This window comes from Manacus vitellinus, unplaced genomic scaffold (genome assembly GCF_001715985.3).
Source record: "Manacus vitellinus isolate BGI_N305 unplaced genomic scaffold, ASM171598v3 scaffold_1_pilon, whole genome shotgun sequence".
Taxonomy (NCBI): domain Eukaryota; kingdom Metazoa; phylum Chordata; class Aves; order Passeriformes; family Pipridae; genus Manacus; species Manacus vitellinus.
Window position 1 is genome coordinate 38,232,291 of NW_021939396.1, and position 26,704 is coordinate 38,258,994.

Consider the following 26,704-nt stretch of genomic DNA (forward strand, 5'->3'; position numbering starts at 1 on the left):
AGAAGCCAAAAGAATACTCAGATGTCAGAAGAGGCAGCATTTCAAAAACAAGATGATTAAACCATTTTCACTATGCCCATGTGACACTGGACATAGGCCCTTGCCAAAGGAAGTCATCAAGGCTGAGAAAATATTGCTTGTAAGCCAACAAAGATAATTATTTAGGTGATAATAATTAATGCTATCATTTTTTGCTGTGTATATATTAACATTTACAACTTGTAAGTCTTATGACAGTTTTATTATTGGGAATTTGCATGATAATTCAAGGTAGAGGGTGTTCAACCTCTAGTCTTCTTACTACGTAAGTCACCTACTTTCTAAGCAGACACTGGCAGACAATACGCTTGGGTCAAGTCTGCTCTCTTTTTTCACCCAGTCTGGCAGCCCCATGCACTACATTACAGTATCTTCTTTATGAAGATACAATGAAATCTCAATAGGCAATTCACTAAAGGACATTGTTTCTTTTTATTTCATGTTCTTTAACACTTTCTGATTTGAAGCAAAGTTCTGAGAGACCCATCAATTTTGAGACTTGGGAGCCACATCTTACTATAACCTTCTATTTCCCCCACAAAACCCTACCAAAAAAACCTTATTGTCTTTAACCTTCTAAATTACAGTGCTCACTCACTAGTTTTTCCCTTTAAAAGACTACAAAAGGATTTATTCCACTTATTTGTCAGGTATCTACCCTCTTTTACAAACCCTCTCTCCTCACAAGAAGACATATTCTGGACCTAATTTGGCTGTTTTACAAGTATATCGGACCAGGTTCATGTCCACTACATTTTTGAATGACTCCGAAATGACACTTCTTTCAGAGTTTAATACTTACTTCAAAAGAATAAACTTACCCATCCAGACTTCTCCAAACTGACCAGCTCCAAGTTTCTTCACTAATTTAATCGATTCCCGTGGAATTTCCCACGCATCTTTATCCCATGGTTTTTGAGGTTTGGGACTAATACAAGCTTTTTCCAGCTTTCTACATAAACCATCTGATTGCTCTGGTTTTCAAAGAAAAAAAAAAAAGAAAATACAAAATACATTACACTTCTGTGAGTCGTGACTTGAGACAAACATCTCTTAATTACAGGTGTGCACTACCTCAAATAATGCCAAAATAATCGGATGCTGTGATTAGAATGTAGCCTTCCTGGTGCTTTCACATAACTTTAAGTGCCTCTGATCTGAAATTTGGTTTTCAGAGACAAATTTAATAAAGAAATATCACATGCATCTGGTTACTGGCAGATTATTAAGAGGTTTTAGTACAACTGGTACCAAATAAATACAATATCAGATCTGATTACTAACAGTATGTTGATTAAGATCCACACTGGAGTCAGGCTTGGGACCTGTATTCTGAATTTGTCATTAAATTTTCTTGCAACATGGTTTCAGACAGATGTGCATGCAAGCCTAAGTAGGTCAACCTTATTTTTTCTCCAGACACTGACCAGCTATAACTTTTATATAAATGTTGAATAATTCTCAGGTTTTCCAGCTGTGCCAAAGAACTAGCACACATATCTAACAACTCTGAAAAATTTCATGGCCAAGTCCTCAGAATGGTTTTGAAAAATAACTATGTAATTTTATGTCCTATTTTTTTTTCTTTTCTGTCTTCCCAATTACAAGACCAAAAAAACCTGTATTTTGGAGCTATCCACTAGGAGATCATGCAGAATTAAAAGCCAGTTTTGCAGGAAAACATAGGTAGAAACTTGTCCCTTCCTCTCCCCCCTCTTTTTTTAATAAATGTATACATTCTGTGTGGGTGTAATTTTCTTTCTTTGAAGTCTATGGAATTTTACTTCCTTCAAAATGCCATTAAAAATGATTAAAAAAATACATTTATAGGAAAAATAAAAACGATTTCACACTCAACACTAGGTACAAGATGACATTCACAAGTCTATATGTATTTCTGCTAATTGTCAATAAGAATTTACTCTTAAATGCAGAATTAATTTACTTAAATTGAAGGCAATTCTTACTACAGCTTCACATCATTATAACTTTGATGAGATGTTTTATAAAACTAGTCTTTATTTCACAATGGTATGCCACAGGACAAACAGCATTAGGTCTGATTATGATAACAACATTACTTGGGTTCCAATCAGTTTTACTTTATCTTTGATAACATGCATGCCTGAGTTATTTAGAAAAAATAAAAAAAAAAAAGATGAAAAGCTTTGAAACAAAAGAAGAAAGCATTTATTTTCCATCCCAGGAAATAATGGCTGCATTCTATTGAGTAATTAATTAATTGTTTTAACTTACTTTGATAATGTTTGATCATATCATGGATGTTGGGAAAAGTTATTCTTGGAGAGATGTAAAATCCTCCATTGTCTAGACTCCTGATTTTGTAGTGCTTAATAACATCGCCATGCTGTGGATCATAGTCTCTTATGGAGAGAGAATAGCTGCCTGTGGATAAAGAAGAAATTATCATTAGCAGATAGAAAAGTCTACAGTGCCCACACACATACAGTTGAGCTTAACAAAATCACCATTTTGTCTGTTTTCCTTTTTACTCCCTTATTTCCTCAAAAAGCATTTTGCAATCAACAGGAGGAGGTTAGCCCATAGCCGGTCCTGAACCGGTCACCAAAATGCTTACAGTGACACTTTCTTTTTCAATCTTACTCAACAAACTCAGGAGTTCCATATTCCAGGCAGCTCCACATTCAATGCCCAGTTTTGCGGAAAGTCCCCCAGCTTGGCTGGGAAATCAAGACCGGGGCTGTCACACTACTCAGAGAGAAGCTGAAAATCAGAGATCAGCATTTCAAAGAAGGAACACCCTGGTTGTTGTGGGCCAACTAACAAAAGGATAGTTTGGAGATGGCTTGAGGCATACAGGAGGAAGAGCATATCTGTTAGTCCTTGGGAGTCTAACATCAGCTGGGATTTAAGCTGGGGCAGGAGAGCATCTACCCTTAGCTACAGCGCTCTTCCTTTCTTCTACTCGCACAATTCTTGTTCATTTTTAAAGGATAAGAAACCACTTCACCCCTTTATCTCTCCTCACACACAGATCCAGTGACAGTGGGGGTACTTTGCCTCGCTCTAAGTAGAATTTAGGAGTCTTCCTTTGAAAACTTCATTTAGGAGTCTTCATCTGAGAGCACAGAAACAATGACATAGCCCATTACAGAGCTACACCTAATCAAGAACCTGCAGTATGGGGGCCAAAAAAGCTACCCTGTGGAGTGGGCAGACACATGATCTGCTGAAGGGCTTCATGCGCCTTTCTCTGGAGGATGCAGTGTTACAGCACTCAGTTGGAACATCCAGTCAGACTGCTGTGAGAGTCCAGAGGCTGCGGTAGAACTTCCTATGTTCTTTCCAAAGTCCCAGCTGAAGAGCCTGGAAAATTCACTCAGCTTTTCAGCACAAAGCACTCTGCCTACAGCACAAAACTTTACCTAAAAGCTTTTTGGACAGAATCACACTGCACCATAGAAGTGAAAACCTTCATTATGCAGTAACTATAATTTAAACTTGCAGCAATGGATGCAGACTGGAAGACTATAGAATGCAGCAACCACTAGTACAGTAAAGAGTCTTTCAATAAAGGAGTTATAAACATTAAGTCAAGAAAAGATGGCACTTCATCCATTCCTGCTTCTTGTCACTGTAATCACATTTTTTCTCCCCCCTATCTCAGCTTTGGGTGTTATTCTCTTCTCTACCTTCCTGGTGGTTTTCTCATCCTTCTCACTCCTACAGAACTGCAGAAAATTCACGCAATAGGACACAGTGTGACTTCCAGCCCCACTTGATGCCATTTTTTGTGAAGACTGACTGTGTGTTTTTAACTCTATATCAATTCCAAAGTAACCCACCCCAAAGCCTACCTTTTAATGTTTCACTTTCTCTGATAAGGAAAGCTCCAGGACCATTTCCAGGAGCCAGGAGTAATCTTTCAGCATCTTTTCGGGTTATGTCTTTGAAGAACCATCTGAAAAGTATTTCAAAGAGTTACAACCATTTCTCTCCCCAACCACAAAGGATACACCACCAGGGTGAAGAAGTTAGCCAGTATTTAGAGCCTGGGAGAACTTACTCTTCTGTTTCCAGGGTGTTTACTTTAGCCACATAGTTACTGGGAATGAAGCCTTCTTTCCTTGTCGTGAGAGATTTTGCTCTCCACCATTCTCCCAGCCTGAAAAACAGAAACAGTAGTAGTGTTCACAATGAAAAATAAGATATATTGTTATTTAGGTTAAAGTGTATTGAGAGCTCTGCCCGTGCTGGAGAGAGAAGCATAATCTTTCCTGTAAACTCAAGCTGTCTGAGAAGCCATTGGCTCCACTGGATCAGTGTTGGTCGCTGTTACTGAGGGCAGCTGTCAAGTCAGAGAATTACAGACCCATAGAACAGTCTGGGATGGAGGGGACCTTTAAGATCCTCTGGTTGCAACTCCCCTGAAATGGGCAGGGACACCTTCCACTACAGCAGGTTGCTCAAAGTCCCATTCAACTTGGCACAACTCCACATGCATTTGTATTATCATATATAAGGGAGCTCATTTACCATTCATAGACCTATGTTATGAGTAGGATAGCAAGACATTATAGAGGGAATTAGGTAAACCCAAAGAAAATCTACAATACAACCAGTACTGTCACACTTACTCCTCAATAACTTTCAATTTTTCTCCTTTTTTGAAGGACAAGTCCTCTTCATGAATGCCATCATAGGGATACAAAGCTACTACAATGACTCCATGCTCCTCTGTGTCTAGAAAAGTAGAAAGACAAAGGAACATTCACATCATTTTGCAGGCTGACATGGGCATAGCATGCAGTTGTAAGATTTCTATAAAAACGTACCTTCACTGACAAACCTCTGTCCTGGCAATAGCTGTGCTTCTGCATTTGCCTACAACAAAATATGTCTTTAATTAAGCAGTTTTAGATCTTTATGATGATCTTAAATTACATAGTATTCAGTTGCTTTGGTATCATCTTACACGTCTTACATTAAGAGGAAATGCTCCAGTATTTCCCCACCATTCTTCAAAAGCAAATTACAATATAAAAGTATAGTAAGTCGCCACTAGATTTTAAATTGAGCAGCTCAGACCTCATGAAGATGGGCCACAAGCTGTGGAGATGAAGTTCACAGCTTCGAGACTTCTGCTGAAGAGGCTTTAGGTAGGGCACTTTAACAAGACAGTTATTACCACGTAGCTGTCATGCTAGAGAACTACAAGCATGGTTATGTCACTGGAAGTGTGCAAGAAAAAAAAAGGGTAATCAAAAAAAAAATAATGGTAGTTTGTATTGTGTGTACATCGACTGAGAGCATACTGAGTTCACTGTGTCAGCTGGTGAGAGAGGAGAGAAGGGTGCCATTCACACCTGAAGAGACTATGGTCCCTTAACAAGGGCAGTCAGGAGACACAGTTTCCTCAGCACGGTAGAGAAGGTGGGGAAAAATAGGTACCAGTCAATCTGAAAATTAGCAAACCACTTGGTACCCAGTGTTATTCCCCATCCCAGCACCCTTCTTTTCCAATACCAGCACACATGAAGGTACCCTTATCCTGTTCCTCCCACAGCACAGCTCTGCTCCCTTCACCACTGCACCCTCTCCTCCCATCCTTACCTACACACCTCATGCAAGGTCAAGTAGTGGCCTTCAGCGAGTAAAAGGAAAGTTAACTAGAGGTGGTAGAGAATTGCCCATGATTACTTCAGCCTCTAAGTATAATAATCAGCACCTGGATCCCACAGCTATTAAAATCCCAACACTGATGCTTTTTAAAATGGTTCTAAACTACTGCAGTTTTTTTACATTCATCTAGCAGTCTTCTACAGTCATAGTTATATCTATATAACTATAGTTATATAGTTATAACTATAGTTATATAGTTATATAGTTATAACTATATAACTATTGCCAAGGATTACTGTTTTCATGGAGAAAATATGACAAACATAAAGTAGCAAATCATCAAGTTTTAATTTTTATTTCCCTAAGTACTTATTCATCGAGGGTGAACTGCAGAACTCCAAAAGCCCACCTGTGGATTAATGATTATTTGAATTTTTCCATGCACATGTTTTGGATTGAAATTTAAGTTATGCCAGTCATGCTTTGATCTTGCTACAGGAATTCTCCCCTGAGACTATCTACTTACTGGCCTTTGCTGTTTATTGGACGTTGGATCCCTCACATAAATAGTTCGTTCAGTTTTACGTACTGGTTGATTCTTCAAATCTAGCCCATCTCCATGCAGATTCTCTTTCCTTTTTGATTTTATACATCCCATATTTCCTGTTGGAATAAAAAAGGTATTAAACAAAATCATTATGCCATAAACCAAGCCCTTTCCCATGAAATCATTTGGGCTACATAGCAAAAACATGCTTCCTTCTCATACACAGTAGTTCATGGGAAGAACAACTGAAGGTTAGGCACACATGCTGAAAGCTCTTTTCAATTGCAAAGGAAAGAAATTACTTCTTGTCTCAATCCACATATGAAGTAAATAGTTATTTACCATTTCCACATTTTCAGTTTTATTGTATTTTCTCTCCAATCTACCCTCCCCTGACAAAACCCATTGTATCTTTCTGATACTTCTCTGAGCTTTGGAATAGATATAACAAAAACGCAATTACTGTAGTGGCAACTTTTATCTGTATGTTTTAAAGAAAAGACTGCTTTGGAAAACATAGGAAGAAATTCCAATCCAAATTATGAACACTGCAGCTGGATCTAGGAACGCTTGTATCTCCCCACTTCATTTTGCAGACGCCAGTCTAGCAGGGAGCTCTGTTTGTTTCAAATCCCCACTCTCACATGAAGCAGATGACTTGTGCAGTCCCAGCTCCATGGCAGACAAACTGATATTGTGACGTTCAGTAATGAATCTCCTTGTTCACACACGCCAGTTACAGCAGTCTGAAATAGTCGATGTGTATATCAGTGATGGCAAATCACAAGTATTTCTTTTCCAATACAATTTAGAAGGATAATCCTTCTCTCAGGATCTGCATCCATGCTAAATCAGATGAGATACAGCTGTTAGCATCTGCATGACTGGAACCCAATTCCTGATCCCATGATGTAATTACATAGTACTTCAGCAAGCATATATACAACATTATTTCTACATTCCTCCCTCAGAGGAGAGTAATTATACTTACTCTTCAAAGAATCCACTACGAATGCTTTTCAAACCTCTTCTTCCTTCCTCTCTCCCTCCTTTCAGGTCACTGCTCTAATGCTAGGTTCACAGTCACATTTTCCCTTGCAGGCACACAGTCATACTCCCCCTTGCCCTAATTAATCTTTAAAGCCAGTTCTTTGAAGAACAACATAAAACTTAAAAAAAGAGCTCAGTGCAAATATGGGCTCAAGTAAACAAACAGTGACTAAAACACAGCTGGAGAAGCTAAAGCAGATTGTAACACCCTATACTACATCTCACTTTTACCTTCATCTCTCAGATAAAAAATATAGAAAAACAGGTAAAGTAGTAGTATAGGTACCCACTTGCAGATACAACTGTTTCAATGGGATGGTGCCTTACACATCCTGCAAGTAGGGACATTAACCAGATTGGTGTGAGTTCTTATTAAGACTTGTGCTTTTGTAACAATATTGATGATAATCACAATCCTAACTGACTATACCAATAAACCAAGGCAACAACCAGTCCCACACGGCAAGTCTCAACTTCCCATATCACCTTTATTCAATCCTTCAATTGAGGAAGCACCACATAATGACAGATGCACTGACATATCCAGATAATGTTTTCCTCTAAACGTGAGAGGAAGGTACTTCCTTTCCTACCATTTCTGCAAATTATCTGTCACCTATTGCCCACAAACCCTGGATTTGGTGGATAAGGTTTCAGCAGTGATGCAGCAAACTGTGATATTGGTTTAAAAGCACCATTAGAACCCACTGCGCCCCTTCTCATCTTCACTCGAAATAAAAATAAAAGGAATCCTACAGAAAATCAATAGGCACTGACCAGGCAGAGAATACAGTTTCCTCTTCTTGACTGTTAGCATTTCAGTGTTACCATACTTATCTAAAGACATTGGGGGGCATCTTCAGCCAGAATCTTCCCTTAGAAGCAAGTATCTTTAATGCTTAATTTTAGTTTGTGAAAACACCCATTGGGAGAGTTTTCCAAATTCTCAGCTCCACATGGGTTGTTTTGAAACACTGAGAAGGATTTTTTATTTATTTTATTTATTTATAACTGTAAGTATATTGATGACTCTTGTTCTGTTGTTAATGGTTCATAGGAAATTTCTGTACACCCAGAGGCAGACTGGTGTTTGCAAACTCACCCTAGACATCAGGAAGCCCAGTGTTTAATTACCTGCTGTATCTGCAAGATCAGGTATTTATCCACCTAAAGGCTAACCTTTTTGCTCTTGAATAGTTCTGCTTCTACAGAACAGCTAAAGTCGAGGACATAAGGTAATTTGATCTAGGTTGTCAGCCAAAAAGCCCTTTCCTTATTCCTGTAAGAAAGCTGAACATATCTTTAAAGACTGCATTGTGCTCAGTGCTGGTGTAGACCCAGAGAGAAGCATTTTTACTCAGATTTTTTTCTGCAGCTTAAAGCACACAAACTTAAGACTGCTGTGAGGCTGTGTTGATAAGCCCAAGGTTATCATTTGTTCACGAGAGTAACAATAACAGATCTGTCATGCCTATGTGCAGGTGCTTCATAAGCACACCAAAGTCTACTTGATGTCACGTGAAATCACACAAACACAGTATGTGAGATAACATATGTGATGGCTTCCAACAAAGAGAAGATCCTGAGCCTCATCATGAAGCACTGTTTTTAATGGCTTCTTTTCCTCATAGAGATGAAACTCCACAGTCCTCAGAGAATTTAGCTAGTTCTGCATTAGCAAATAGCCCCAACAGTTAATGCTGAAGCCCACAGCTGGTTCAGTGGGGCCGACTGTACCCTTACTATAGTACAGTCCCAAGGACTGAACATTAAGTAGGAGCAAGTTGATATCAAGGGTTTACCTAAAGGTAACCTCCTAAAGCAGTCCCATTCTAAACAAGTATAGGCAGGCAATGGAGACAAAGCACAAATAGAGTTGAAAAATAGTTTCTAAGCAGTCAAAACTGGATCAATGAGGACACGTTCTTTTGATAGTGTGAAACAAAACACTTTTGAACTCTTCAAAGGCCACAGGATTTTATATTTCTGTACATGCTAGACCTTTCTAAAGCTATGCGCACCAGGTTCCAGACTGCAGATCCAAAATTCTGTTACATTAGTCCTACACCCAAAGCAAATGTAACTGTACTGGTTTCAAAAGCTTCTGTTCAGTGAAGAAATGTAACTGTACTGGTTTCAAAAGCTTCACTGCCCAGTTCACCTGCAGTGACAGATGTATTTGTTTCCAGCACAGTATGATACAGTTTTATACTGAAATCTGATCTGGGTCTTTTCCAGGTTTTTGAAAGTGGTATCAATGTAAAGATTCATAGGGCTACTATGAAGAGCAAACACTGATCCGAGGGTTTCAGTCAACACCCACTGTAAATATTCAAAATTCAGAATATTATAATCATTGCCAAAGTTATCTTTCTAAACATTCTACCCTAGCAAATTACCCATACAAAAAAAGAAACCCTGAAATATAAAATCTGTTTGCAGTATACATCTATCTTAGCTTATACAGTAGTCATAAGAAAAATCTGAAGGGGGGGAGTACATTCATGCATAAATAAAATATTTCACTTGGTGTAAAATGTTCATTTGCATAGCGCTCTGTTGCCATATCACAAGGAGCATCAAGGAAGTGTTTTGTGCAGATATATAAAGAGACAGAGAATACAGTAAGCAAAGAGCAATACAGACAGCACAGCATCATCACAAATAAAAGTACATTATTGTTCGTCAGAGACAAAAATAATTTGGACAACAGAGAAAATGCTGTCAGTCCCTACTCAGATGTTTCCCATTCCAACACTTTTGCAATACAGGAGACACTACTTTTCATCCCTGCTTTTCATTTATTGCCCTGTCCACACAACTAGACATGAAAGATAAACACTGAATTAAAAGAAACTCTACTTAACACAGCTGCTAATCTTTATAAACAGATATCTAAAAAAGTAACAGCTTCTCTTCTAACAAAGAGCATACTGTATTTCATGGCTAAAAGGTAAAGACAAGTACTTGGGTCAACAGCTGCAGCATGGCAACAAGTATCTAAGTTGAGGCACACTTCAAAAAGCCCCAGGGGTATCCATAAGCACCATCATACAGAGCCTCTGCAGCAGGTTGTTCCACAGACATCGATTTTGATGTCTACGAGACATTTACCTTGAATTTTCCCTCTGAATGCCCTATTTCATCTTGCTACAGCAACACACGAGTCATATTTCCAAAATGGATCACAGGGAGCAGAAGTCAGAAGTGAAACATTTTTCCAGGGTTAAAAGCTGCTGTCTGTCTCCAGAATATTATTGTTTTACCAGCCTTTTTCTACATTAGCACCATGTAATGTGTCTAAAGCCACAATACTTTCTACTGCAAGTAGTCAAAGTTCATGTGACCATCCCCTGTCCATCCACCATCAGCAGCATTTGAGGTTTCATTTCCTCCCGGCAGTTACTCTTTACATCATCTACAAAGGTGATCTCATTTTTCGTTTTGTTTATGGTCACAGCCATTCTCTTCCTTGTGATTCTGTTACATATATAGTATATATGTTGTACATTAGAAATAATTTCCTAAAAATCCACCTGACATGTCTGGCCTTTTCCTGATTGAAATCATGTCTTCATTAAAATGATTCTCAAATCCTCACAGATCATACTTTGGCTTTTCCAATAATAAAGTAACTTTTAAAATAATTAGAACTACAACACTGAGTATACAAGGAACTCTATTTATCAAATAAACATCTGTTCAAAAGGTGAATAATCATGTACCTAAACATGAATTCTCTGCATGGCTTAGGCTTTTATTGGCTATATACATGTGTATTTTAACAGGTACATAGATTTGTATTCAACTGAATATGAAGACTAAACTCTTCATTTAAACCACAAATTTCTTATGCACAAGAACAAGAAAAAAAATTAATCAAGACCCCCAACTTACTCTGAGTCTTGAATGTTGCTCTATATTTAAACTTCTGAACCAAAGAACAGGAAGCAATCGTTTACACCTATATATATAAAAAACTGTTAACACACATGGAGTTTTAAAGCAGTTTAGGGAGCAAAGGTGTAAATAGTTTTATTTTTAACACTTTTTTCAAAAATTGAAAATAATATATTTGCTCCCCTTTGTTTTAGATGTTTCATTCTGTTCTTTAATGCCAGTTAGTTTTCTGCTACTTCACAAGTTATAAAGTCAGAGGTAACATAGCAATGCCTTCATCAGATCTAAACAACTGAGTATATGAAACTGAGCATATGAAACTTCTCTGCATTTCCCTCAAGGTCAAAGCAGAAGTGTCTCAAAGTCAGAGTGATCAACTTAGATTAAAACTGCTTGGGAGGAAGAATCATAAGCCCACTCTGCTCAGGGACACAAAAACCTGCTTTCTCAGAAGCCCATCCAACTTTCTACATCACTTAATCAACTGCTCAAGTTTACTATACCATGAAAAAAAATGGGAAAAATCTTAAATTTAAGGAATTCCTTTATCTTCCCTGTTACTGCTGACCTCCACTTTATATTGATCTTCTTCCACACCATCTGTAGCACCCAAGTGCTGCACGATCTTCTATACCTCTGTTACTGGACTATGAGAAGGACTATCTCTGAGTGGCCTGTGAAACCTGGGTTCATTTTGACCTGTCATCACATGGCAAAGCAACTGCCAAGTTGCCAACAGAGGAGTTTAACTTGAGGTGGTAGAGCTCAGAAAATGCTGATCAGTGCTGCTCTACACATATTTGCGCCAGTGAAGATTTGCTACTAGACCAGAGTGAGAATAGGAGCGACAAAAATAAATTATCTGTGGTTGGCAGTAAAGTGAAAGAACCAAAATGGAGAGTAACTGAACTGAAGTAGATTCCTATTCCTATTACATGTCTCAAAAATTATTAGTTTTGCCTCTGTTCGGTTTTATTCTTTTACCTGCAATTCACCACATATATATATAAAATATGTGTGTATATATATATTTATTTAATAATACAATACAGTATTATCTATAGGTACACATTTAAATTTTACTGTAAGACCTGATTGTCTGGTAACTTTCATCTAACTAGACTCATGCAAATACAGAAATCCCGGGTCAGCTTTCATTTTGGGCATGTTTCACTTCCCACATCTTGTTTTGGCACTTGAGACCAGCTAGGGGAACTTAAACAGTTTGTTCTTCTCTTGCCTTTCTGCTAAATGGTTATCTGCGTCTCGTTCAATCCTTGCCTTGTGTATTTTAATATCTTTTTAAATTTAGCTTATTTTCTATAGGTCTGGATCATATCATCTCTATGTCTCCCAAACAGAATTTAGCCCTTATATGATACACATATACATGGCATACACAGACACACACACACAGAGACACGGGCACAAATCACCATGTGCTCCCTGCAATGCATATAAAAAGGAGCATGGATAACCTGAATCTACTCAGTGTTTAACTAGGACAGACTTGTCCTGGGTGGACTGTCATTGCTCCTGTGATGTGAGGAGCACTAGCCCAGGTGACAGCATTTTTAAAAAAGGAATAATAATGAGGAATTCTTTTAACTGCTTCAATCTTTTTTTGTGGAAAAGGTGAGACAAAGCTAAAATAATATTTTGACATACATATCTATATAAACAGGCAAATAAGAGAAATAAGTAGTGTAACCAACACTACTGTAGTGGAAAAGTCTGCAACAAGCATGTTACTGTAGAATTTCCTCAAACTTAGTCTCATTTAAGTCAAATACTGCAAAGGTGCATACATATCAGAGCAAGATTTATGACCCATGATCAGAGCAAAGGGCCAAAAATTACTTTCTGGGAAAGGCAGACCTGTTCTGAGCAATGCAATCACATCATACAAGCTCAGAAGCGAGTTTACCACGCTCCGTTTTTAGAGAGGTTAATGGGTGATGGTGCAGAAGAACAAAATATTATTGCTGAAAGGTTTCAGAACCTCATTCCACTTGGCTTAGAAGCTGTCTCATCATTCCCAGTCTTAAGCACATTTTGGGGACAATAACGGCATTTAGCCCTTCATCCTCTTGGGAGATTGAGAAGAAGTCACATCTTTTTCAGCTTCTTCTCTAGGCTTTAAAGACCAAACCCTCTCAGACTTTTCCACTTCCACTGATTATCCTAGCAGCCCTTCTCTACATCTGTTCCACTTTGAACTCATTCCTCTATGAACAAGAGGCTGGAGCTGGCCAGGTGTTCCAAGATGACTTTCAGCAATGCCTTGAAGCAAATAGTATTATTACTTCTTCCATCTGCAGAAATACATTACCAAGATGCATATATATTCCAGAAATTACTTTATTATTTTCACACTTTCATCACACTAGCCTTTTATAAACATTTGGTGATCCAATAAGACATTCAGGTTTGTCTCATTTTTCATAATGGCGAACTGTTGTCACAGCAGACTTTCATATCTCCAGTGGCATTACCTTACACTCTGATATTAAATTTCTCCCCATTATTTTGCCAGACTATTTGTTCTGCACAATATTCTCAGCCACCTGTGTGTTTCTAATGCCTCTTAATATCACAAGGGGACCCTTATTTTTTCATTGCAAATGAAAGTATTTTAGAAAAGTCTCAGTGTAATGCTAATGTAACAGGCAACAGACAGTGGTCCTGCCAAGAGTTTGGGGAAGTGCAGCAGACAGGAACCACAACCCTGTTGAGGTCCTTTCATAATTTCTTCCTTAGCAATTGTGACCAAGACAAATTCTACTTTGGCCATGCTATCTCAGATTAATTTTTATGCTTTCCTATAGCAGTCACAGAAAGTATCATCCTATCACCTTCATGCTCCCAAACACTTGCATTCCTACTACAGTTATAAATCCATCACATTTCTACTTCCTCTGCAACACTCAGTTTTAAGCCCTGCACCAGTATTTCTTCTCCTCCTCTTCAGAGCCCTGATTCACATTAATGCACAAATATCTCAGTCCAAATAAACCAATCTGGGTTAGCAGACATCTTTCTTGAATCAATTACCAAGCTGACTACTGTTCTCATTGAAATTCTCATCACCACGTCCTCCACCCTTTGGTGACCTGTTTTCCTTTCCAACATTTGCCTTCATTTTGAAATCAGGAGTTAGGACTCTGCAACATTCATAATTCAAGTCCATTTCCCAATTTAAATACCTCTAAAATAAGAATTCAAGTTACAACAGGGCAAAAAGGTGTGCTGCCATACAACGATAGTGGAAGTGGACTGTGCATTAGAATCATAGAATGGTTTGGGTTGGAAAGAACCCTAAAGATCATCTTGTTCCAAGCCCCCTGCTGTGCGCAAGGATACCTTCCACAAGACCAGGTTACTTGGAGCCCTGTCCAACCTGGACTAGAACACTTCCAGGGATGGGGCATCCACAGCTTCACTGGGCAACCCGGTCCAGTGCCTCACCACTCTCACATTTCTTCCTAATATCAAATCTAAACCTACTCTCTTTCAGTTTGAATCCATTTCCCCTTGTCCTGTTACTACATGCTCTTGTAAAAAGTCCCTCTCCAGCTCTCTTGTAGTCTCCCTTTAGATACTGGAAGGCTGCTCCAAGGTCTCCCCGGAGCCTTCTCTTCTCTAGGCTGAATAACCCCACCTCAGCCTGTCTTCACAGGAGAGGTCATTCAGCAGAAATCCCCCAACAGTTGACGCAAGAACAGTTGACAAAAGAACATAAGGAAACTTTTGGTCAGATAAGATATCTGGATTTGCTGTACTCATGCTGTATTGATGTGTTTCTGGGATAGGCAGAGCCATTCTGAGCAGCACAATTGGATCATAATGAAAATCTTTTCTCCTATACTGTACCTTTTTGTTTTATTTTGTTTTTACTTACTAGACCAGGTTCTTTAGTGATGCAAGAACCAACATTAATTGGCATATTACTATACTAAACGGCAAATAACTGAAGTTATCATATCTCAAACTTCGAAGTGTGAAGTGATCCAATACAGCTCTATAGAAATGAGGTGTGGTCAGGGGAGGTTTACAGATTACGTACTTCTCTGCACAGCCTTTGTAACAGGAGTGCTCTGGTAAAACTTACTGTATCAGTCAAAGTAAACATTTTTCTGTATTCAAGTGACACTAATCCACTTTCCAACCTTTGCCTGTCTTGCCTTCAAGAGTCCAGGGAGAGGATAAGCTTATTCAGTGCTCAGATAAATGATACACAATATTTGTTGGAACTCATAAATGATAGCATAACACATATAATAAATATCAACATAGTTGATGACACGAAAGGTAGCTCTAACAGGGATGGGGAGTTTGACCAAGAAAGCAGCATCCTCTACTTTTCTGTAAATCCATTACAGTTTTGTCTAGATTAGTTAAAAGCTTGGTTTCATGCAGGAATAATGGCAGTGGTTAAAAAAAAAAAGGTATAATAATGTGAAAATGCTTTCAGAAGGATGAAAACAAAATTCTGAAACAAAACATTACACTGAAATGAAACCAAATTTGTACAAATTACTGATTCTTGTTTATTCAATTTAAGAAAAAAAATACCAAAACACAAGAAAGTTAGTTCACACAAGACTGTAATTTTGTTAACATTGTATAATAGACTTTATATAGTATAAAAATGTTTCAGATTCATGTAGTCAGTATTTTTGGCATTAATTTTAAAACAAGTCTTACATTAAACTAACATCTGTTTTCTGACCTTATAATACTCTCTTCATTTTATTACAATCATTTGCCTCAACTGCATCCTCCAGAATTTTGAATCAATATCAACAATGAATTAATTCACTTTGCCAGCCCTCAGGCAACCACATCTTCCATTTCCTCAGCTTTTTTCCACTGCACTATATCTTTTGAAGATAGGGGAAAAGGTCAAATAACATCTTAGTTTGACCTAACAGAATAAATACCTCTATCAAATTCTTGGAAAGGATCATATGACATGGAACAGAAAAACTGTACCAATATGTTAACCAACTTAAAGTGAAGGTTCCCAAAATACTTTAAAGACTTAAAAGTGCCATGCAAACTATAAGTAAAAATGTCATTTTCTTGACTCGTAAAAACACTCAGTAATGACAAACAGCAGCTCCATATAATCAAATATGCATTTCCAAAAGAGAATTTGGCCAAACCACTACACTGAAGAGGATCAACATTTTTCCTAACTATTAGGAAGTGTGTCACTCCAGCTAGCAAACCCCAAGGACTATGTCTACATTCCAAGCCGAGTGTATCTATGACTCACATAAATTTTTTTTCAGATTTAAAATGATCATTTTGGCCAATAGTGGTAGTGTGCTAAAGTTTCAGTAGTCTAGTATTTGCCCTGAGCTTTACGTATGTTCATGTCTACCACTAGGCTGAGGATCCTTCTCTCCTCCCTTTTTAACAACTAGAGCAGTAACTGTGGCATAGGAAAACGAGAAACTACCCTTAAATCAACAGGGGGTTGGAGTGAGGTCCAGGAGTAGCCCAAAGGTCTTCATTCTCATAACAAATGATGTGACAGAAGGATAGGACAAGCTTCACGCTGTTTCTTTGGAGAATGCAGATCTCCGAACTATCCTTCTTCACTCCCAGCGGTACTTACCTAGTTCTCTGCCCTCCCCTTCTTCACACACAAACACTTTGCCTCCCAAAACAAGGTGTAGTTGAGAGGAGTGCAACAAGGGCTTCTACATCAGTCCAAAAGGCCTGGTTCATTACCCATGGTGGGTTTACTCAGGAGTTGATTTCAGTACACTGATCAATGTACTTGAACCAAAGGCACAGCCACACAAACAAACTACCCTAAGGAACAAGTGGTCCTGCACGTGCAGTACCCCATGTCTGCATTTACCACGTGACATATGAAAGAGAAACAAGAGCTTCTCCTTGTTTACACTGGGACTCAGAAGACAACAAGGGACGAAGCGAGCAACTTGCTAACGTACAGTGAGTTTGGGGAATCATCACCAGGCTGTTCTCCAACTAGCTCTTCAGCTGAAATTTGTTACTCTGTCTGCCCTCTCCAGAAGGTGCAAAGGAAGGTATATTTGCAGGTAGCAGCTGATACTTGAAACCTTTGTCTCATTCAAGCAAGGGAGCATAATGCTCAACATCCACATGCCTGGACAAATGTATTGACAGGACATTTGTTGAGTGAATATTAATAGTTACTATGACTAAAGGGAGAGGATGGTTATTTATGAATGCGGCCTTCAACTAGTTAAAGATGCTGCTGGCAACAAAGAGTATTTTGCAGATGTGTTCTCTTGCTTTGAGGTATGCCTGTAATTCAAACCCACTGCTACACTGTAAACAGAATGCAAAGATCATGAAGACCTTGAAATTATCACAACATAGAATCATAGAACTGTTAAGGTTGGAAAAGACCTCTGACATCATTGAGTCCAAACCATGTCCCCAAGTGCCACATTTAGAGGTATTTTGAATGCCTCCAGGGATGGAGAGTCTAACACTGCCCTAGGCAGCCTGTTCTAACACCTGACCACTTTTTCAGTTCGGAAATTTTTCCTAATATCCAATCTAAGTCTCCCCTGGCACAACTTGAGCCAATTTCCTCTTGTAGTTTGGAAGAAGAGACCCACCCCTACTTCATACAACCTCCTTTTCAGTAGTTACAGAGAGTGATAAGGTCTCCCCTGAGCCTCCTTTCTCCAGACTAAACAACCCCAGCTCCCTATGCCGCTCTTGATCAGATTTATGCTCCAATCCCTTTGGAGCAACCAGCTTTGCTGACCTTCTCTGGACACACTCCAGCACCTCAATGTCTTTCCTGTAGTGAGGGGCCCAGAACTGAACACAGGACCTGAGGTGCAGCCTCACTGGTGTCATGTACAGTGGGATGATCACTTCTCTGGTCCTGCTGGCCACACTGTTTTGGATACAAGTCAGGATGCCATTGGCCTTCTTAGTCACGTGAGCACAGTGCTGGCTCACGGTCAGCAGCTGTCGTCCAGCACCCCCAGGTCCTTTTCTGCCAGACAGTGCTCCAGCCACATTGCCCCCACCCTGTAGTGCTGCATGGGGTTGTTGTGACCCAAGGGCAGCACCTGGCATTTGGCCTTGTTGAATCTCATACAATTGGCCTCAACCCATCGATCCAGTCTGTCCAAATCCCTCAACTAGCCAATCAAAACATGATGGATGGCAGCAAATACACAGACAGCAAGCCCCGATGAAGGTTTTGAGCGTGGCCTCATAGAAAGTATAACACTTCTCCTCTGGGTTCATCTTCTGTTTTCAGTGTGTTTAATAAAAGAGAGAAATGGGGACCAGAACAACAATGTATTTTAGGTTTTGTTTTTTTTCAAATTCCGGTAACTAGGTAACCAGGGAATAAATCAATTATTATAAACCTACCTGGTTTTATGCATTCTACAATTTGCTTTCAATACGGATTACGTCAGTTATGACTAAATCAGTGCAGAATGACTTCTGTGTCAATGGATCCTAACTATGGCTCCTAATAGCCTAGTCCTTTTGTAACTCATATTATTTTGCACCATGCTGCATTTATCATCCCGCTCCATCAGTCGGAGAGCTTCTTCAGCTGCTGTCACCTCCCTTTTTGAATGCTGATATCTACTCATGACCAAACTTGCAAATAAAACATAGCATTCATTATGTCTTGAGCATGTCTAAAGCACTGACATTCACAAAAGAAAAAAAAGAATTTTTTTTTCACTATTTCAAACACCAATATACACTTACTTCTCCAGCAGACTGTATTGTATTTCATTAGCCGTACAGCACTAGATATACACAGAAGAACCCTCCTGAAACACAGGACGTTACACTGGGGTATGTAACACGGACTCAAGAATGAATTCCATGCTCAGATGAAAATTTGGGGTTAAATCCTTCATGCTGACATGAGCTAACACTCAGAGTCCACTTCCTCCTGGAAGTTTGCAAACCTAGGACAAGTTTTCTTAAGTCACAAGAGGAAGTTGCCACAGTTCTTGAAAAAAAAAAATAAATCAGACAGTGTCAAATCTGGTGCCAGAAAATTACACTAGCAGAAATGAAATTCTGTGCCATTTAATCTTTACAGGGATACTAGAACAACATTCAGCACTAACTGTGTAAGCATCCTTGGGAGGAATCACCTTGTTTTGTTCTCACTGATCTTAAGTAGCAGAACCTCCCTTAACTTCAAGGGTGCAAGAACATCCTCCAGGTTCTGGCTCTTCACAAAAGTCTATTCCTAACTTGTTTATTTTACTTAATTTTAAATTCTGTGTTAATTATATTCCTTCCTAAACCAGGAATGTACCAGTTGATTTCTGGCCCAGCTTAGTAAACTGTTTCAAGCAACTGTTGCAATTTGGTATACATGCAGAGGCACCAAAGGATATCATCTGAACCAACAGTTTGCTGCAAACATGATAAATAGAACTAAATGAGCTATATGATAAGCAATTTTTGAATGTTTTTAGTTGAAGTCCTTGACATTGGGGTTTTTTTTTAAACAGATACAGGTACACTTCACTGAAGTCTACCAAACATATCCAAAGGGACAGCAAACTTTCATCAATTCAGGTCTGAAAGTCACAATCATACTCTAACTAAAGTCTTGTAAACTACATGTTCAAGCTGGGGGGACAGTAAGAGTGTAAAAAGAAATATGTCATTGAAGGAAATATGTCACTGAATGAACATGAATAAGAATTCACATCCAATTTTCTAAGCATGTTTTTCACATTTGTTGCACATCTGAGCATGAATAAGAAGTTTCTCTAAAGTTAACCAAAATTTAAAATATTTTACATTCTTTCCGTTTTCACAGAGGAGTGAGAGTGAGAATCGGGGAACTCTCTTTGAGGAAGGGTTGTGAATAGCTGGTCTGATAATTCAGTTGACTGTTCCAGCTTCAAAGTTTATAAGGAAGACCTGGAGACCCTCGATTTTAAACACATGTATGTTTTTGCAGATGATCTCCTTCAAGGGCAAGAATGAACATAGTTCACCAAATTACCAGGACAATAGCTGTGCAAGTATATTACTTGACTGAATTTCTTTTACATTTGAGAGAAGTTATTCTATACTAAATAGAAGATCTCAATAGAGAACTGACTTGAAGAAGCATGTTGCATATTCTCAACACAATTTATTGCATTTTCAAAAACGGACTAATACCTTGACCTCTGCTACTATTTTGACTTTTTCTGGACATTTCTTGTTTCCACCCTCTAAAAACAACAAACTTTTCTGTATTCACGATATATCATTACTGGATTGCACAGGATTTAGTATTTTCTGTTGCTTCTAGTCCTGCTGAATGGCCAAGAGCCTTGCACTTGATAGCAGATGAAGACCTAGCAGTTACAACCATAGCCAGTTCCACTGAACCAGGCTCTGATCCTGTAAGTGGCAGCACATGGCTTGCATGACCCCTACAGACCTCGAGAGACTCACATCAGGACTGTCTGCACAAAGGGCAGGACACGAACCTTAAAGAGTAGGCCAGCACGCATGATAATTTTGGCAGATTTAAACTCACAGTAAACTGGAGGTCCATGAATATAATTTTCACATTCATACTGCAGACTGGAAGAATTTCACAGCACTATTATTACAACCATACTGGCTGCTCATTAAAGTTTATAACCTCTGTAACTTCACGTATCAGGTATATAGCTCATAGGCAGGACATGTGGTTATACTGTACTTTAAAAAACTATCTTAGATTGTGCACAAGCCCAAATGTTTATTTGTGACTTCAGCACTCAGAGTCCACACAGCTAACTTTCAAAGCAAGAACTAAGAACAAATCAGTGTTCACAATGGTTATCCAATTTTGTTTCAGGAGGACAGTAATGAGTCCACAACTTACACTTGAATTCCACAGTATTAAGCATTGTGCAAAGAAAATACTTGAAAAAACCAATAAGACTCCTTCATTGTTTGGACACGCACAGGAAGTTCTCAGGACAACACAAAACATATAATAAAAGGTGCAGGAGAAGAGGCCAAAATCCCTAAGAAGTCAGAATTGGGCTTAATGCTGAGAAATAAATGAAGCAAGAAGACTGCAGAAGCAGAGAGATAAAATGAGAAAAACCAATCAAATGCAAAGGATGATAACTAATAGGAAGAGAATATACCCTAGGAAAGCATATATTCTCAGTCAGTATGACAAGATACAGAACCCATAATAAACAATACAGTCACATCATTGAAATTGTATTCTGTCCTCAAGGGAGAAATTTCTTTCCTGTGTCGTACCATACCAACCATCTTGATATTTTTGTTTATTGCAGGAGTAAGGAAAAGGACCTTTCACCCATCTAAACCTAGTCAAATACATTACAGAAGAGAATACTGTTCTGATCTCTGATTTTAATCAACTGCTCAAATGCTGAGCTTTCCATTTTTTTACACTCGTATCCAATGCCCTCAACCCTGCTTAAATGCTCCATCAAGAGCAGAAGTATCTCACTTGAAGCATATTCGTCCCACTTGTTCACTCCACCAGCCAAACCTCTTTTCTGCTAGTGCAACTTGCACTGCCTTCTCAAAGCTAAGTTTCTTAAGTTTCACTTTCTGTGGGTTCAGTGTTCAGCACACCAACACCAAGGAGAACAGCAAGATCCTGGAGCAAGAGCTGTTGTCTTAGCACCACACCCCCACAACGCCAAGCCTTGGTTTCTTCTTCAGGCCAGCACACATGCTGGTAAATCCACATTCTGCTTCACTGAACCAGACATGTTTACATGGAGAGTCAACGCTGGCTCAGAAACCTTTTCCATGTGCCACTACGCAGCACAGAAAAACCTGCGTGCGACAGAAATGAAACTTGACCAGAGAAGGTCAAACAACATTACAGAAGGGCAGACAAAGGGACAACAGACAATCCTCACTGACCATTTTCATAGCAGAAACTAACCCATTTCAAGTCAGGTTGAGGTCACTGTTTTAAATCAGATGTGCAAACAGCAGTAGTCTCTAAGAACAGATTGTACCTACACATAAACTGTACTCTAGATAGAAGTTGGTCAACTCTTGTTGACCATCTACAGAAGTACAAAGCTGCCCTTTACGGAGGCACAGCCTTCTTAAAACACTTTGAAGACCATGTCAGTACTGCCAGGTTGGCACTCCACCAGACTTCTTCATGAAGCTGAGGTTATATATTTCTGGGCACATATTCCCTAATAAGGTAGCATGAATGGATTACAAATGATAATTGGATTATGAAAGGATCTGAGGCTTACTCTACTAGAAGGGGAAATGAAAATTTCCTACAGACATCTAAACCAAGAGATGAAACATACAGTTTACACCACTGACAGTCCTGATGACAAAGCCGGAGAGAAAGAAACAGCAAAATTATGTTGGCAAAATAAAAGAATGATGGGAGAAGCAATAAAGGAAACAGCAGTAGGGAGTACTGCTACAGCGGGGTAAAGACTGAAACATGGGTTTTTCAGGGAAACTGGGGAGAAAAAGCCCCAAACAAACAGCACATTATTACTGATGAAGGCATTTGAAGCAGTATGGGTCTAGGACCTTTTCAGAAACACTGGCAAGCATTGCGGCAGAGGGATGGGAACTGCTTCCAAGGAAATTTAGCAGGGGATTTTCAGAAGAGACAAGTTGTCAGGCTTAGTGGAAATACTGCTATCTACTGCGTGCCTAGCAGAAACTATCAATCAGGCAATCTACATCCCAAGAGAAATGGGCTTAGTGTTCACCTCAGTATGGCTTGGTGCTCCTCCACTGGTGTCAGGACAGTGGCTGCAATCTCTCTTGAAGCCAATCCAAATACAGCTGGACAGAAAAAGGAAGACAAAGTGCCACACCAGCAATACGGCAGAAGAATTGCTTAAAAGGCAAGTTTTCCTACATCCCTCATGGTCTGTTATGCTTCTCTCTAGCCTTTGCACAGTTTAGCAGATCTTTTGCAATGGTAGGTCTGAAGTTACAAAAATGTACTTTCAATCCCATTTGCACATTCTGCTACGCCACAACAGCACATTCAAATGACTCTCGCAATGTATTTTGAACAAGTTGCACATAAAACATCCAATATAGGATTTCCTCTTTCTCCTGCCCATCCCCTTCCTGTGTGTTTACCAAAAACTTTCACTTCCTCAGTGACACTGACACCATCTCTGGCAACCACTTAACACTGGTCCTCCAGCTCTTGTCCACCCAGACCTGAATCACAGATACCCCAGGGCATTTAGCACTTACTGAAGGGTTTTAAAAATCCCATCAAAACACCTGGTAAGGCTGGGGCTGCCCTGGAGAAAACCATTTTGTCTCCACTACACCTAATGAACGTAAGCCTCACAATGCTGGCAATGGATACTCAAGCAAGCAATTTCAATACATTCAATAGATGTGGTACTATCCAGACCTTTCCCTACTCAGTTGATACCACCAGGAAATATTTTCTTTGTCTGAATAGAGTGAAACCTAGTCATAGGTCAGACCTACTGATTTATAAATGTGTTATCATTACACAGGAATTCACTCAGACATATTCTTTAGCTTTTGATATTAATTTTGTTCTAAGCCCCTAGTACAGTCATATGTGGAAAGAACAAACCTGCTTAGCAGACAAATATACTTCTGCACTAACATCTGAGATAAAACCTGAGTAATTAATTAAAAAAAATTATTGAACAGGTTTGTATACACCTATATACAAATTAATGAAGGAAACATGAAAGGCAAAGCAATATACTGTAGATGCCACATCAAAAAGCTGACTTAACAGATTGTTTTTGTTGATGAACTTCCTGAAACAGCTTTCTGTTAAACCAACAAAGGAATAGTTAAAAACACATCTCAGAGGGAATCCATTCCCTCCAAACTTTTATCATTTCCATACTTAGAGCAGCCCGCTAAAACAGAGAAAACTACAAAAATTGCCATTCCAGAAGAGTAGCTGCATCCCATACTTCAGCCCCTGTGGTGAGCTATCACATTTTCCAGTCTAAGACTGCACTATTTCCTATCACAGCTGGCCTTTGCAAATTAAAGTAGCAATTTCTACAACATATCAGCCACAGGAAGAAGTAGCCTCGTGCCTCATGCAGCAGAGACCATAGAGGAAGAAGGACACTTTGTTCAGACTGTTTATCATTTGAGTCCTTCGAACTGAAGAAGTAAGATAGGACACTGTGCAAACACAGGAACCAATTGTAGATACTTAAGATGCCAGCAGTTTGAAAAAGATAGGTGAAGCTGACCTAAGGGAGAGCAATTGCTGGCCTGAATGGTACTAATCTACCCTTTTTTCCCTTCAGAGAAACGTGATCTAACCACTACCCCCTCCACCCTTCCCTGGTCTTGTCCTTCTCTCCCAGCAAAGTGTTACTACCAAAATACCCTCTCTCTTCTGATGTTTGGCTGACAAAAATAACTGATCTATTTACCTCTATGAGTATTTCTTTAGGGCATACAACAAATACAAGTATCTCATAAATATTTGGAGGAAATGCATCCAGGACAAGAATAATCCTGTCTTAGCGTTTTGTTCCATGAACCCACATTTTTCAGGAAAGATGCTGAACACAAATGTGAGTGATTCAGTCTCGGAAATTACAGTATTTAATGACAATGTCAACAGGAAATGTATTTGAATCAGGCAAAAATAAATACGAAAGCACAGACCTTTCCATCCTTCCCTGAAGGACAATAAAGTTTAAACTAGGAACAGTCACACTAAGGACAGTTACATTGCATTTGTCTTTTATCAGTAGATGGTAATTTATTTGAGAATGTACCATTACTGTTTATAGGGCAGCAGTCTCCTTCTCCCTATATATGCGTCACTAAAGACTGTTTTCATATGAATGTAATTTTACATTTTTTATCTACATAGTTTCCTGTGGTATGGCTTAGCAAGTCTCTAAGACTTTCTCTCTATACCATCTGTAGCACTCTTGCATTCTCATGAAAGACGGGAGGGAAATAAATGGGAAAAAAAGGAAGTAGGAATATGATCTGCAGGAGAAAAATCCCAATTCTCAGATGAGCAACTGCTGCTTCTACAGAATAAAGCTGTTCTTCTGATGGAAATCCTAAAGGGGTAAAATTATAATAAATACTACTTAACAGAGCCACATGGTTTGGTGTAATTATTTACACACTCGGCTCCATAGCTTCAAAAGGAAGTATCACCCCCCACATACAAAGCTCACACAGTCCTCAGGATCTCTGGCCCACGGATTCTCCTCCTATCCCTTGCATTAGCACATTACAGCTCACATCCTTCAGGGATCCCTATTGCTGCAGAGGTACACCTCTGTGTACAGCCATCCTACTACAGCAGAATGCTAGAAATCCTAGTCTACACCTAATGCCCACCCCGTGCTTTTATTTATTTATTCGTTCATGCCCTATCTACTTGTCTTCTGCATTCATTTAGTTTTGCAAAGGGCTCCCTAAACCCCAACAGTGAAGAAATAAAGTCGCTCAGTGCCTCAGAATATGCACATATGGAAAGGAGATCTCATCCCCTCCCCAGATCACCTAGCCCTTTAACAAAAATAAAAATTGGTTCATGGTCAACATGTGTTCATCCCAAAACCTCAAAGACTCCCATTAAGGTTCCAAGTAATGTATAGGCACACAAACATCTCCTTTATGTGACAGAAATAGAATCACATCTGAGATTAAAGAAAGCAATTCTTAAACTTTCCCAAATAACTACGTGGAGGTCAAATGTTGCTCCCTGATGTGCACCACAAGAAGGGCCAGATGTAGCGTCTCTGGCCTTTTGAGATACCCCACTGAAGATCAGGTACTAAGCTGATCTTAACCGAAGTCCAAGTCCAGGAGGACTTTGGACTTTTTTTCATTGCCTGTTTTAGGAATTGCTTTCCGCAACACTTGCTGTTCTATGATGCCATTAAGCTTACAGGAGTCGATAAGGCCATAGGAAGATAGGTTACTTCAAGTACACAGATAAATCGGAAGGAGGAAGTATTATGAAATAGTTACTTGCACATTCATAAATACTTATATATTCATAAATACATGCAAGGAATAATTTCACATTTATAGAAACTCTCTTGAAAGGGTAACATTAAATCCCGGAATACTAAACATTTTAAAGGGAACAGGGTTTAACTTTGTACTGGAAAGTTTCACAATTCATTGCCTTGTCAGAAAGAGTCATTGCACAACTCCACTGGTCAAGGGACTTATAAGAAAAGGCCTAAACTTTACCTTGTCCTCTGTATATTTATTTAGGAAAAAACTCTTATTTACTCAAAAATAGAGAAAAGACTAGCTTCAAATCTGCCAGCTACTGTACAAAGATGATCATTCTATATCATCATGGTTAAAAAAATAATATATCTCAACGACACATAATTAAAATAGATTTTTATGTTATTAAATCAAGGATTCTTTTCTAACTACTCAGTAGCTCACAAAGCTGAAATGGAGAAAGAAAAATGCTATAAATCTCAGAAGAGATCCATAGAATGAGAAATCTATTGATCTCAGAGTTCATTCATTTCAATCATTGCCCAAGATTTCATAACATCCTATTAACAGTAT

At 38.9% G+C, this 26,704-nt stretch overlaps 1 protein-coding gene across 1 annotated transcript in view; it reads right to left on the reverse strand.

The window, feature by feature from the left end:
* Window positions 1-26,704, reverse strand: part of LYN (LYN proto-oncogene, Src family tyrosine kinase) — a 49,699-nt gene that overhangs the window by 21,778 nt on the left and 1,217 nt on the right. Inside the window, exons 2-8 of the mRNA XM_018080177.1 lie at window positions 6,170-6,306; window positions 4,857-4,905; window positions 4,659-4,764; window positions 4,088-4,186; window positions 3,879-3,982; window positions 2,296-2,445; window positions 861-1,013 (exon numbers count right to left, since the gene is read on the reverse strand). Coding sequence (XP_017935666.1) covers window positions 861-1,013; window positions 2,296-2,445; window positions 3,879-3,982; window positions 4,088-4,186; window positions 4,659-4,764; window positions 4,857-4,905; window positions 6,170-6,301 — 793 coding nt within the window. The 5' untranslated portion in view covers window positions 6,302-6,306. The remainder of the gene's footprint in view (window positions 1-860; window positions 1,014-2,295; window positions 2,446-3,878; window positions 3,983-4,087; window positions 4,187-4,658; window positions 4,765-4,856; window positions 4,906-6,169; window positions 6,307-26,704) is intronic.